This window comes from Anoplophora glabripennis, unplaced genomic scaffold, assembly GCF_000390285.2.
Source record: "Anoplophora glabripennis isolate ALB-LARVAE unplaced genomic scaffold, Agla_2.0 scaffold212, whole genome shotgun sequence".
NCBI classification, from domain to species: domain Eukaryota; kingdom Metazoa; phylum Arthropoda; class Insecta; order Coleoptera; family Cerambycidae; genus Anoplophora; species Anoplophora glabripennis.
In genome coordinates, this window is record NW_019416424.1 from 64,729 (window position 1) to 79,092 (window position 14,364).

General features: G+C 32.2%; 1 protein-coding gene across 1 annotated transcript; it reads right to left on the bottom strand.

Moving 5' to 3' along the window:
• Nucleotides 1-2,788: 2,788 nt before the first annotated feature.
• Nucleotides 2,789-10,415, bottom strand: LOC108909742 (very-long-chain 3-oxoacyl-CoA reductase). The gene is made up of 3 exons (XM_018714151.2): nucleotides 9,932-10,415; nucleotides 8,283-8,405; nucleotides 2,789-3,675 (listed from the first exon to the last, which is right to left on the bottom strand). Exons 1-3 carry the CDS (start codon nucleotides 10,095-10,097, stop codon nucleotides 3,011-3,013), a joined length of 954 nt encoding a protein of 317 aa, XP_018569667.1. The 5' UTR covers nucleotides 10,098-10,415; the 3' UTR covers nucleotides 2,789-3,010.
• Between the last annotated feature and the right edge of the window lie 3,949 nt (nucleotides 10,416-14,364).

A 14,364-nucleotide genomic window follows, 5' to 3' on the forward strand; every position in this document is an offset into this window, starting at 1 on the left:
ACGGGGTCTATAGCTTCATAAAATGCTGCGAACAGAGAACGTTGTCGATAAACAGGGTCGGGTTTATACAATTTTATCTTTCCTAATGAAGGTAATAACCACGTCGTCGATCGATGTCGGATATGCTAGTTGATAGGGAGTAGGCAACCAGCTATACGGGTATGGAACAAAAGTCTGTAACGAGAAAGTCGAGTTGACGTTACTGTAGACTTTAGTCTTTCTCAAAGCGAGTTTAACGTCAATAAATTAGTAAAATTAACGTCGGAATCTCTATTGTGAATAAGTACAGTACCGGGCAATAAACATAATATCGAGTAAACGTTAGTTGAAACTTAATATTGCAAGTGTCGCGTAGATATCACATTTCAATTAGTTTGTTAATAATTACTTAGAATCTAAGTAAAAGATCTAAGTCTTAGATCTTTTACAATAATAATAATTAAATAGAATATTTTTATTGATAATGCTCAAAATAAATGTTTTAGTATGTCAATAAGATAAGAAAAAGAATATAGTTCACATAAGTACCTAGTCTTCTAAATGTTATGTGGAAATTACGCATTCACTATATCCTATATCCATTTTATGTAAACAGGGAAAATGTCGAAAGGCCAGATTTAAATTCAAGAAGGAATATTTTCATATTACTTTGGTATTGGAATAATGCATTTGTTAGTGTCAACCTACAAAATAAGCAATATATTGTTCTTATCCTTCATTTGACTTCTAAAACTTTTCCGAATATAACGAGAGTTACATCGACCCCGTTTTATTTTTAAATAACTTATAAAAAATTACGTTTGAGCCGCAGCCAAGTTCAATTTAAGGAATATTTTTATACAGCGTCCTAGTTAAATGTGCGATAACTGTGTACAAAAGCAAAAAATTACAAAAACATCTTATATTATACCTTGTTATCTGAGGTCTAGTGTTTCTGCCTTTAATTTTGTATAGTATGATTCTCGGTTACATTTATGGTCCTGTGGTATTTGCTCCCATTATTGTTATATCACGTACTGAGTTCTATGAATGAATTTATAAATAGAAGCATCGATAAATTGCTAAGAACATGTCTAGGAGTCCTACCGAGCGGATCCGAAAAATGGGAATGGAATCAGAGTTGTAATAACATTGATAAAACCTACAAAAACAGTAAACAATACAGAGCAGCGAAGGGTAATCATTCTAACATATACAGGGTGATCCAGAACCCAAAAAAAAATGGATGTCCAGGGTTACGAATACAATTTTGTAAAGAAAAAATCAAAAAGGGCAGTTCAAAAATGATTTAAAAATACACTTCTGCCATTTTTGACACTAACTACTAAAAAACTATTGTAAACAGTCGAATTTCGGTATTCGGAGTTGCTGAGGCCACGTGACTCTCCACGCGTATTGCAAATGACGCTAGAGACTACAGTTGTCCATTTTAGAGCGACAACGACAACTTTTCCGCTGACAGATAATGTTGCCGATAACTTATGGATATGCAAATATGCCGATAAACTTTGACCGCTTATATCTCGAGAACCAATAAACGGTATGGAACTTTTTTTTTTAAAGAAGTGTCTCCGAGTACTTTAAAATTATAATTTTTGAAAAAAACTAAATTGCAAATTGATAAATGTAATCTAATTAAAAATAAAAAAAAGAGTGTTAACTTTAAAAATTTACTATGACCGTCCTAATCAATCGATTTAAATTTTTCAAAAACCATTTGAAAGGTTGAGTGGTCTTTTCCATGTGAAAAATTTTTCAAGTATCTAGATGCTTTATTTGAGGCTGTGCAACATTTTGAAAATTCGAAATTTTTTTTTTTTCAAAAAATTATTTTGCGAAAACTATCGAACCGATTTTAATTAAATTTGGTGCGTTGTTTTATTATACTCTAAAGTTTTTTTTTTACCAAAATTAGAATGCCCTCGGAGCAATTAAAATATTTTAAGAAAATTATCCAAAAAACTTGATTATTTTGCCTTTTTTTCATTCATTGTTCCTATTTTGCAACATCAGCAATAAACTTAAAAAATTTTAACTTGCAGTATATTGTGCAAAATTCAATTCTAAAACTTTTTTCCTTTTCAATATTCTTCCAAAATGCATAGGTTCCAAGATATAAGTAAAAACTCAGATAAAATAGGTATTTTTCAAAATTTTTAAATAATTTTGCAAATTTAAAATGTTCCGGACCTCGCCCAGATTTAGGGATCTACACTTTTATTATGTGAGTTGTCTGCTACTTGTAAAAAATTTGCTTGCCCCCTCTCACATCCACCTCAAAACAGATCCGTCCTGGTCTATAATGCCATTATAGAAAGGTAGATTGAACCATTAAACTAACCTTCATTTGTGTCAAATTTTTAGAATAGATTGGATCTATTTATTATATAAAAAAATATATACCAATGTTACTATTCAGAACAAGTTTATGCAACCAGATATACAAATGGTCCAGGATTATTGCATACCTATTACATTTCGCATAAGAATTACGATATCTTTAGACGATAAATTGGTACTATATTAATAAGGAAATAAAGCACAGTTGTTGGTGAGGCTTAATTTTATATCTGTGACTTAGAAAATATTACTAATACCGTTATTATTTGAAAGATATGCGTAAAATGTACGTATCACTAGACAAGTAATGATTAGGTAAATAATTCTTACTGCAATCATGTTGTTTGAAATTATTTTTTGTGGTATTACTTAAAAAAAAAGAATGCCAGGACCTACAAGTGAGAAAAAAAAATTACCTGCGGACCTGGTGCTGACAATTAAAGACACATTGACATTAAAAAACTTTTTTTATTTGTACAGTATTTAAAAATGAGTTGTGACAATTGTGACATGTATAAAACACTATATTAATGTAAATTATAACACAATTGACTTATAAAGGTATTTGACTAAATTAAAAATTATTTCCTTACGTGTATAACAATAACAATTCAACATAGAACACACCATTTTTAATAAGTGCAATAAATAAAAATAAAACATTCAGAAATCAGTGGGTGGATCTTCTAAGAGCTCTGGCCCTTATATTGGTCATCGTCCTGATGATCAACCATCGCGACAGTCGCGGCGACAAGCTGTCTAAAGCATGGATCACACCAGCCATCACGGAATGAGGAAAATAGCCTGTAGTTCTTTCTCTTATGCCTATAGTTTTCATCGCTTCTTTAACATATTTAAGTGGGAAGGGTGCCATCCACGTCTCCGTCCTGATTTTAGACATATTGGTTGCTACGTAACCAGGCAGTAAACATTGAACGATTATGCCGTATTTTGAATATTCTGCTGAAAGGTCCGTCGAAAATTTATCAACGAAGGCTTTCGAGGCGCCGTATACTGTTAAAAGCGGGCTTGGTACTTGTGCAGATGTTGACGAAACGTTTACGACAACGCCTCGACGCCGTTCCACCATGCCCGGCATTACGATTTTGCACATGTTCGTAACGGAGAATATGTTACAGTTTATTATGTTTTTGTATAAGTCATTGGCGTTTTTCAGGTCCAGGAAATATTCTGGGTATGGGTAGCTCATACCGACGTTGTTGATCAGAACTCCTATGTCTAATCCTAGTAACTGTTTGTCTATTTCGTAATAAATTTGGGTTGTGTCCGTAAAGTTGGCTGCTATTATTTTGGTTTCCACGTTGTTCTCCTTCTCTGAAAAGTTGGAGAAAAAAATGACAATTATGCGATATGCAGAATGTTACAGCGAAGTTACGAGAAGCTATAAAGAAATTCCTTTCACCAAAAATAAATAAAAAACAAGAATAACGATTTTCCTAAAACAAATTTGAACAAAACTAACAATGGCGTCGTAATTAGAAGGGATGTGAAAATTAGTTATTTAATGTTGAAGATAATCTTCTTTTACAAATTGGAGCGGCCATTTTTGAACCAAAAACCACAACAGAGGATAATACTAATTCATTTGCTCCAGTTTCTAACAAATAGAGATTATGAAAAATTGAATGTATATACACCTACTGATCTTCGCTGTTAACAAATGCTTCTAACATTGCTGTGATATTTACACTCATGCAAATCGATCAATATGTTTTTTAAATATGACGAGAAAGTTTAAAGACAAAGTTAATAATTGAATCCAGCTAAATACACATAGTTATGACAAAAAATCACTTTTAGTATCTAAAAAGTCATTTATTTTAAGTATTTGCTGGTATTGTCATAAATAGGGCTGTCAGAACTGAGCCGCGGGACATAAGCGTACCTACGCATTGTTTATTAAAAAGCAACAAATTAAATTGTCTACAATGTAGATAAACACCAACGGATAGGAATCCTCACGATAACAAAGACAACAAGTATACTAGCGTGACGTAAACGTGAAAAGCATTCTGGGACAGCGGCTCACGCATGTCTCAGTTAACTCGCTTGGCACGCCATTGAATTGCGGCTCTCTCTGACAGCCCTAGTCATAAAACTCGTCATCCTAGGATAACAAACTAATAACCGTAATAAAAACTTTGGACAATTTAAAAATTGTACTATAGCTACTTTATTAAGATGGGACTGTAACAATTTGTATATAAAAAGTTAGCAAAAAATGTTTTAACCACTCCTTTAACAAAATATTTTTTATTATGATAGCGTAACCTTAATTTCTACATATGGCCGAATATTATTATTATTATTATTTATTATTATAAAACTCAAAAGGCAAAGTTGCGCTAGTCAGATGAAACCATTCACATCTCTCATAATTTCGACAACACTATTCTATCAAATCTCACATCAAGGTTGGCAAATATCATGATATATAAATATCAAATATCGGATATATATCTTGATATATATCCGATATATATCAAGTCTTGATATATATATTTTTTAATTAATTAGTTTATGTATAATATTATAGTAGCGAAATAAAATTAAGAAACTAAGTAAATATTTTTATTCCAGATATCAAAAACAAGAACGAAAAAATAAATATCAATTCTAAAACTAATAAAAAATATTTGCGTGAATATTAGGTACTACGAAAACTAACCAATTTACACCGAAGTCAACATAAATTTCATAAATATTAAAAGAAATACAAACACACACCATCCGCTCGAATTGACTTAACACCTGGAAAATTAATGAAATAAAAATATTCATTCAATTTTACTTTGTTGAAAAATTCGGGGAATCACATAAATAAACACATTCGTCAACGATTAGCATATGGTTTTGCTGCCATCTGTTTTAGCAACTTTAAACCAGTAGGAATCATTTAAATTTTTATAAATATCATGATATATATATATCAAGGAATAAATATCGTGATAGATATCAATGATATATATCGGATATATATCATTGATATATATCATGCCAACCTTGTTTCACATGCATGTAGCTACTATGAAGTGCACTGCACTGCACTGCACCAAATTTGAAGTTTATAATTTAAATAGTTCTCGTGTAAATAAATTGATTAATTAACGGTCCTTTGAAGGATTGTAATGTGTTCAGAAATCGTTGAAGGAAAAAAACGTTACTCTTGTTTGTTTGTGTTGACGCAGCGAAATAGTCATAAAAATTTGTTGCAACGTCGCTGTTACAACTTGTAAACATCATTCATAACCTTTTTATATAAATTAAAATATAATAACGTAAAAAAATTATCCTCATTTATTCTAAAAGAACTTTTCTTTTTACTCAATTATAAAATGTGACTTAAAAATTATCATTGAGGTGAAATTGTTGAGATGTGATAGATGCTTTGGAATCACAATATTTCCGATTTGATATCTGGGGGTTATTGCAGTGGCGGCTCGTGAATAGCTGCGGCCTTTGGCTTTTTTACTAGGTGGGCAAGAAAGAAAAAAAAACGCCGCAGGAAAAAGTTTTTAAATAATCAAGGTCAAACGACTAAATGTATCTGGAAATTTTTAGTTGCATTTACATTATACAAAAACTGATGTTCACGAGAAGGATTTTCATTAAGATTTTATAAAAAATAATACGCAACTATTTGGATATTTTATTAATCCGCTCTCAAATAATAGGAGTAAATTTCCATGTCATTTTTTACTATGAAGATCTTCGCCAATAGCCCTATTATAACCGTAAATTAAAAAAATATATTATTAATAATAATATCAGAACTTTAAAAATTGTATTTACAATAAAATTAAGTAACAGTAAAAAAACAAAGTGATATGTTTACCTAATAATTAACGAAATTGTTCCTACTTGGTTTATGAAGATTAAAAAATATGAAAAATTATAAAAACAAAATTTTCATAAGGTAGCCAGCCAACTTATCTATTTACATATAAAATATTTTAAAAACATAATGAAAGTTTTTATAAAACAGGTTTATTCGTCCGTTTTTTAAATTTGCAAATTTACTTATAATGTCTCCATAAAATTAAGGATCGGCACTAAGTCTTTGCAATATGTATAGTAGGATCATATTCGATGCAAAGTAATAAATCATTGCCTGTCAAGGGAACCATTGAAGTACGCTTTTAAGGGTTTTACAAATTGAATAATTTCTTTATACATTATGAAGGGACGAGGGGATCAGTTCAGGTCTGGCACCCTTGTTCCTACAAAAATTACTTTATTCTCATAAACTATTTATTTTAAATGTAATTTATTATAAATCCAATTTGTTTCCTAAATTCCACATATGTACTACATTTCACCTCTGTACGCGCCACTGTTTATTGTTCCCTGCTCTACGATCAAGCTCGCCAGGTTAGTATTTGACGTATAACCGACCAGTTCGTACACTCGATGCACCTGGGCGACTACAGCTACTACCAGAACACAGTGCGTGTGCAGCGGTATTTCAGATTTTACATTGAATTTCATTTTAAATTTGAAATGATTTATCTTACGCCTCCTAAAAATGATGACACGATTTTCCTTTGATAAAAGACCGACAACTTTTTGCTCTACTTTGCATCGAATACGATCCTACTATAGTTCTTTTTCTGATAAGTTGTTTAAGCGCTCTTGTGTCATCGTATTTCTAAGTCTTAATGCGCTTAAGACATAAAAGTTTCTTTCTAGCGAGACACTTGTTGCAGAAATTGTTAAAACTGGGTAAAACAATTTGTATCTTTCCGAATATACCATTTTAAATTCCTTATATAATATTTCTATCGTTTTTTGAACTTCTAAATTACGAAATTGTTCGTCTCTGTACAAAATATTAAGTTCGTTTTTTAACCTATCTATTTCAAAAACGTTTGGATACATTTGTAATAAACATTCAAACGATTTTTCGGGAAATTTGTTTGCATATTCGGGAAATTTTGACGGATCTAGTAAAGCAAAAAAATTTAAATTATGTAAATTTCCAAAACGAAATATATTTCGAAAATATTTCTAATTCATCGCAACTTTTGTCCCGTTAACTTGGTAGTACAGTAAATTTTTCGCATAATTAAAAATATTTTTAAATTTTTCTTCGTTTCTTAATTCAAAAATTCTTCGACTAGTGATTATAATTTGTTTAGAGCAGTAGTTTACGTCATTACGTCTTGAAAAAGATGTTTCAAGAGATCAAGAAACAATATTGTGAGATAGTTTCATTATTAACTACCTATGTAGGTGTAATAAGTATCTATTAAATTACGTTAAATTTAGTCTTACTTTGTTTTGTTGTAAGTAAGTTGTTTTTTATTTAAATTAATACCTGCCTTGTCCTTATCCTTACAGCTTTTGTACTATCCCTCACACTGACATTAGACACCACCCGCGTACTATGCGGCGCGTACATTAACCGCCAACTGAAACTACAAGATAAGTACAAACAGCTTCCCTTCTAAATCACGTTATTTTAATCGCCTCGCGTGGAGGAGGAACTGTAGAATATGTAGGCAAGTGTGACGCGCCTACAAGCAAAGAATTTCTGGCCTCACTGTGGTGGGGACTAGTAGGGACTAGCGAGTAATATCAAATGCCACGCCGATGTAAACGGCGAGCGACGAGATATTCAATATTCAAACAATTATTTTATACTTTTATTTTGATTTTTGATGAATCTAATAATTGGAAATTAGTTTACCTAACTGTTTATTTAGGTTAATAGTAGAGTAGTAGGTATTAAAATATACGGTGTGAGAGCCTCAGTTGCTTCATACGACGAGCCACCACTGGGTTATTGTTAGAAAATGATCTATTGACAAAACATTATTTGCAATTTCTAAGTGTTTAAATACCAACTGTACACAGTGAAGCAGTAAAGTTGTTGATTACCTTGCTGTGTTAACAAAAACAAGTATGTGTATTAAATGTACCTATTTCCTTAGCAACATCCTCGAGTTTGGATTGGCTCCTACTGATCAAGACAATATTTAAACCTTTGCTCGCCAGAAGTTGGGCATATGCCTTTCCTATACCATCTGTTGCCCCGGTTACAACTGAAAATATAAAAAGTTGATTTATTAAAAGAAATAGCATTAATTTGTTTTTATATCTGAAATTTAAAAGTTTGGAACTAAAGGAGTGGCAGAGAGCGAAACTGCAATGAAAAAAATAATTTCGCTTTTGTTTGATTTTGCGACGTGTTACTTTAAAGTCATCATATTTTATATATTTATGTATTTCTGAGGTTCAAACGTAGCCTCCGTGTAAATATAACCTCCATTCAAAGTTACACCCGGTATATACTTGAAAAAATAGTTTTTAATAACAATATTTGACAATTTAACATTTACCTTACGATTTTTTCAATTACGTTTTAGAAAATGTAATTTACCTATTATGTATTTCTAAAATACCATTTTATTAGGTGAGTACCTATATTACTAGTAAAATTATAAAACGTGGATTTAAAAGTTTTTTTATGTATTACGAATTGTTCGACATTGTTTTTAATTCTTAACGTAGACATTGTAATATGTTCTAGATAAGAAAAATGCTTGTTATTGTACAGTGCAGTGCAAGGTTTTCAACATATTGTACAGTCACGTCGTAATTTTAATTTCAAATTGGTACTGAACAATGAACTCATTAAAAAGCAAAAATCTACAAAATAATTCTTTCATAAGACACGTATTTGACCCATATCAACAATCATACCTAATTAATAACAAAAGAAAATTAAATTACAGAAAAACTAGTGTTCTGTAACCACTAAAGAATTAAGTGATAAACATGTTTAACAACCGTTTGTCATTTTCATTGTATATTTTCTTACAGAAAAAATGTTTTTTTTTAGTGTTAGAAGTCCAATTCCTTATTTTCGACATTACTGTTTTATTTAAATATAATCTGCGTTCATTATTTCAATATTCTTCTATTATAGATTGTGAGTTTTTTTTATAATCTCGCTGGAAAAATGGTATAACTATGTATTTGATGACATGAATATTACAATAATATTTGTAATACATTTAACCAAGCAGTATTATAAGTATTTAACAATCGTTATGTGCGAAGTACTTTAAATTCTAAGCAGGATTAAATTGTTGTGAATAAAGAATGATCGAGGTTCTGTTGAGGTGTAAAAAGTGATATGCGGCTTATTTTGAATACTTATCCATCATTACCATTACTTTTAAACTTTCACATGACCACTTTTTACGTGAGTTTCAAAAATATTCATATTATGAAGACGCAAATTTTAGAAAGGCACAGGAAGCTTAGTTTAAATCGCTTTGAATTTAAAATATTTTGAAAAACAGTTTCGAAATGGATCCGCTTAACTAGTTTTAAATTAAAACAAAATAACAGTTTTACGGACGCGGTGGTTTTTTTTATCTTATACAATTCGTTGGCAAGAAATAAATACAGGAGCATTTGAGACATGACGAAAAATACCCTGTATATTAGTTCGAAAAATGTATAGAATTAAATAAAAAAATATATAGTCCCAGTTAGAAAAAATATATTTCAAAAACTAGTCATAAATTTTGAGTATTAAAAATAAAGGTGTATTACTAACCTGCCCATTTCCCCGTGTCCTTAATGTTAATTCCATTGATTTGTAAAGCTGGAGCAATAAAATTGTTATATAAAATTCGTGTCATACATCTAATAATCTGGAACCCCACTATAAACGTGCACACCACCCCAAGTTTATCAAAAATGTTCATATTTTCTGTTTCCATGATGAATTAGAAGTTGGTATAATATAAATTCAACTAATCACTAAGACAAAAGTATTACTTGCTTGGTGGTATCGCTATTGCACCTACAGCATATTTCGTTTTGATTAAACTGACGCCTGCGTACTTCCACTTTCACAACCCCTTTCTTTCTACGTTTTTCGCATCTTCAATCGATGGAGGAGAAATTGTTTGATTCAAAACCCGCTTCGTTTTATTCTGGGGAACTTTCACATTGACGATTCGAACAAGATTTCTATTCTTAAATCGTGTAACATGTACCATACAATACGTTCTAAATATATGCTGCTAAATAGCGCTCTGATCTATTAGAACAGTTATCTCTGGTACACATATTTATCTGTGCCTTATCTTGCCCCAGAAATTTTATTTTACTTCACTTTCAATTAATTTAACAATATGTGCCGACAAAAATTGGTTAAATATTAAAAAAAAAATTGGTTATATAATTTTTTTTTCCTAATATGGATAATACAGATCAGAAATTGCTAATTCCTTTTTTATTTTCATCATCGGGGCGGTAACTAGTATGTAACTTATCTCAAAATTTTGGTATTATTTAAAAGCTTGCAAACGCTTTAATAAAAACTTTGTAATTATTAATAAGATTAATTGTTTCATTAAGGTATAATTATTAAAATGAAAGGTACTATTAATTATTAATTATGTAGGTATGAGGATTATCAGTTCGCATATAGTAAAAAAATGAATGTCACTAAATACAAGCTGAGGAGAGAAAGTTGTTAATGCGAATAATAAACAGCTTTGGATATTAAGTATGTTAATGAACTTGACTGTTTTTTATTTGTTTGCAAAAGAAAGTAACAAGGCAAGTTTTATATAATTCTTGGACTGCCAAGGTTTAGAGAACGATTATTAAAATTTATAACAGTGTTTTTTTTAGTATTCTTCGATTTAAAAATCTAACATCGCAAAAGTACGTTATTTTCTTTTATTACTAACGACGAGTTCTTAAAATAAAACTAGGAAATAATATATTGTATTCTTAATGATACGATGACGGATTTTAAATCTAAGTATATTTTTAGGGTTGTTATGTGGTGGCCTATATACCTGGTCGCCGCCAACTATAGTAGGATCATATTCGATGCAAAGTAATAAATCAGAACACAGTGCGTATGCAGCGGTATTTCAGATTTTACATTCAATTTCATTTTAAATTTTAAATGGTTCATCTTACGCCTCCTAAAAATGATGAGACGATTTACCTTTGATAAAAGACCGACAATTTTTTGCTCTACTTTGCATCGAATACGATCCTACTATAGAAACTTACATTGCACTTCCTTAGCCTTAGCTAGAAATCTTTGACCTGCCCTTATAGCTCTCGGGCTAGGTTTTGTAGTCGCGAACCGACTATCAGTACCCGCAGGCCCGCCTTGATCAGTCGCGGCGAAACTTTTGCCGACTCACCACTGAAGATGGCGACAATGAAGAACGGCGAAACGTTTGGAAACACTGAATGCCACCAGTTATAGAGACCACTACAGAACGTCTCAGAGGACCAATATTATCTGAGATACGGTTCCGTCCGTAGCGGCTAACAAGAACTGAAATGATCAGGGCGGGCCTACGGGTTCTGACAGAGGGTCCGCCCCCACAGAGCCTAGCCCGAGAACAATAAGGGTAGATTAAAGATTCCTAGCTAAACAAGTGCCATATAAGTTTGTAATTGACGGTGAATAGGTACATAGACTACAGCACAACAAGCTGAAAAATCATTTAAATATTGCGTCTTTGTTATCTAATCTTTCATTAGTGTGAAAGGACTATCATAAGAAAATACTGGTATTGACTAAGAATTATAGTACCTATTTTTTTAAATTTATTGGACTCTTTAAAAGCAGTATGTTAGGTATGCATCTAGAATTCTATGATGATCTAGACTGCGCCAAAATAATTCTTTTTTTTTCCAGAAGCAGTTCCTAGTAAATCTTGTGAACATGGGCACACCCCAGAAAAAAAGATCCAAGATCCAATATCATCTTTCTCATATCGGTAAGTCGTTTGCCACCTTTTTTTTTGGAATCAATTGCTTAGGTTTTGAAATATATCGGTAAGTCGTTGATTGCGTGTGTCGTTTCTTCTTTTTTGAGCCTTCCCTAAAGCTTGCAGCAGCCCTGGGCCCATCCCAAGCAAAAATCCTAGCTACACCCATGCTTGTGAATAATTAAAGGACCCCGCAAAAACCTTATGGGAGATGGGTCCCGGTTAAATTGGTTGAATTTTTTATATGTTAGTATCTCGGCGTCCTGAACAAATATCTTCATGGGCATAAAGCCCAAAACTCCACGGGTTCCGAGATAAACCCACTTAACCCCTAAAAACCACCCCTACCAAACCACAAGCAGGCTAACCTACCTAACCCTGGGAACAGCGAGTTTAGTCACTTATTTTTCTTGAAATAATTAACTTCCACACCACAAAGCGGGCTAACCCGCTTACCCCTTAATCCACATAGCCTTTAGAAACCACCCCTACCAAACCCCGTTTCATCCTTTCGAAAGAGGTATGAATGCTCTGCGCCAGGTTAGTCGTCTCCTTGTTGACGTTTCTCCTATTTTTCAAGTGCTCGATTGGTTTGGAGGGAAGGGAGTCGGCGGGTTAGCATGTTTGTGGTGTGGAATTTCATTATTTCAAGAAAAATAAGCGACTAAACTCGCTGTTCCCGTGTTTACGTGGGTTAGCTTGATTGTGGATTGGCAGGGGTGGTTTCTAGGGATTAGGTGGATTAGGGGGTAGGCGGGTTAGTCCGCTTGTGGTGCAGAATATAATTATTTCAAGAAAAATAAGCGACTAAACTCGTTGTTCCCAGGGTTATGTGGGTTAGCCTGCATGTGGTTTGGTAGGGGTGGTTTCTAGGCTTTAGGTGGGATAGGGAGTAGGCGGGTTAGCATGCTTGTGGTATGGAATTTAATTATTTCAAGAAAAATAAGTGACTAAACTCGCTGTTCCCAGGGTTATGTGGGTTAGCCTGCTTGTGATACGTAACATATAAAAAATTCATCCAATTTAACTGGGAGCCATTTCCCATAAGATTTGTGTGGGGTCCTTTTGTGCTGAATGAGATAAGGCAGCTCAGCTAGTTGAAAATTAGATTTTTAAGTTTTGAAAGTTTTTAACAATCCTGGAAAATCAGGGGTGTACAAAGAAATTTAAATAGGGTAATCAAGGAAATAAATCTTTAATAATTTTTATTAACACAAAAACCACAACTTTTAGACTAATTAAAAATCGAATTTTCAACCGATTGATCCGATTTTAGTCTCATTCGAGACAATATTCGATTGACCAATCTTTACTAAACGCTAGGGCATACATGTCTTTTGAAAAAGTGTCTGTTGTGTTACAATAAAGAAGCTTTCATGACTATTTTTAATAGGATATCGTCATTGCCCCTTCAAAATGCGACATGTGTATTTTATGAAATTGTTCAGTAGAGTTAAAAAACTGTCTTTTGCCCTTTTTTATTTAAGAATTACAATAATTATTTTTAATTTTACCCGGGGACAATCATAATTCTGTATGAAATAAGACGGCTGTTTTTAACCAGATTATGTGGTTTGGTGTAGTTTATCGAATTCTGCCCTTTAAAGAGGGCATAACGATGATATATTTTTTGATCACAAAATTTCCCATGAGATCTAAAATTTAGATTGTTTCGTAGGGAAACACTAAAAATTTTTAAAATTATTCAAAACGTACTCAGGCCTATGATTAGAATTATCCAAGATAGAGGCTAGTCATAATTTAGTGAATAAATCTAATTATGGATTGTAGGGCAAGCCCACCCTGTGTCTGCTCCAACATGAAAAACAGCTATAAACCTCTAATATTCTAAAATAAATTAATCTCTTATTTTTAATGAATAGACATGTAAACGATTGTGGATTGTGGACAATAATCAGAAGACAATTTTAGACAAATGCATATTTTGGACAATATACAGGGTGTTTCAGTTCGAGTGAATCAAACTTTAACCACGAATAGAACACAATAAATAATTCAGAACATGGTCAAATGGAGGTCAGGTAAAGGTCGTTTCAAGGCCAAACTGAAGAAAAGACGTATTGAATTTTGACCAGTGAGTGTATAGGTTTTTGGGCTCACAGAATCTGAATCTGGAGATAGTGTAACCGGTCACCTTCAAGTCAATTCAAGATCATTTCAAGATCAAACTAAAGAAAAGGCTTGTATTGAATTTCAACCAGAGCATATGTTTTTTTTT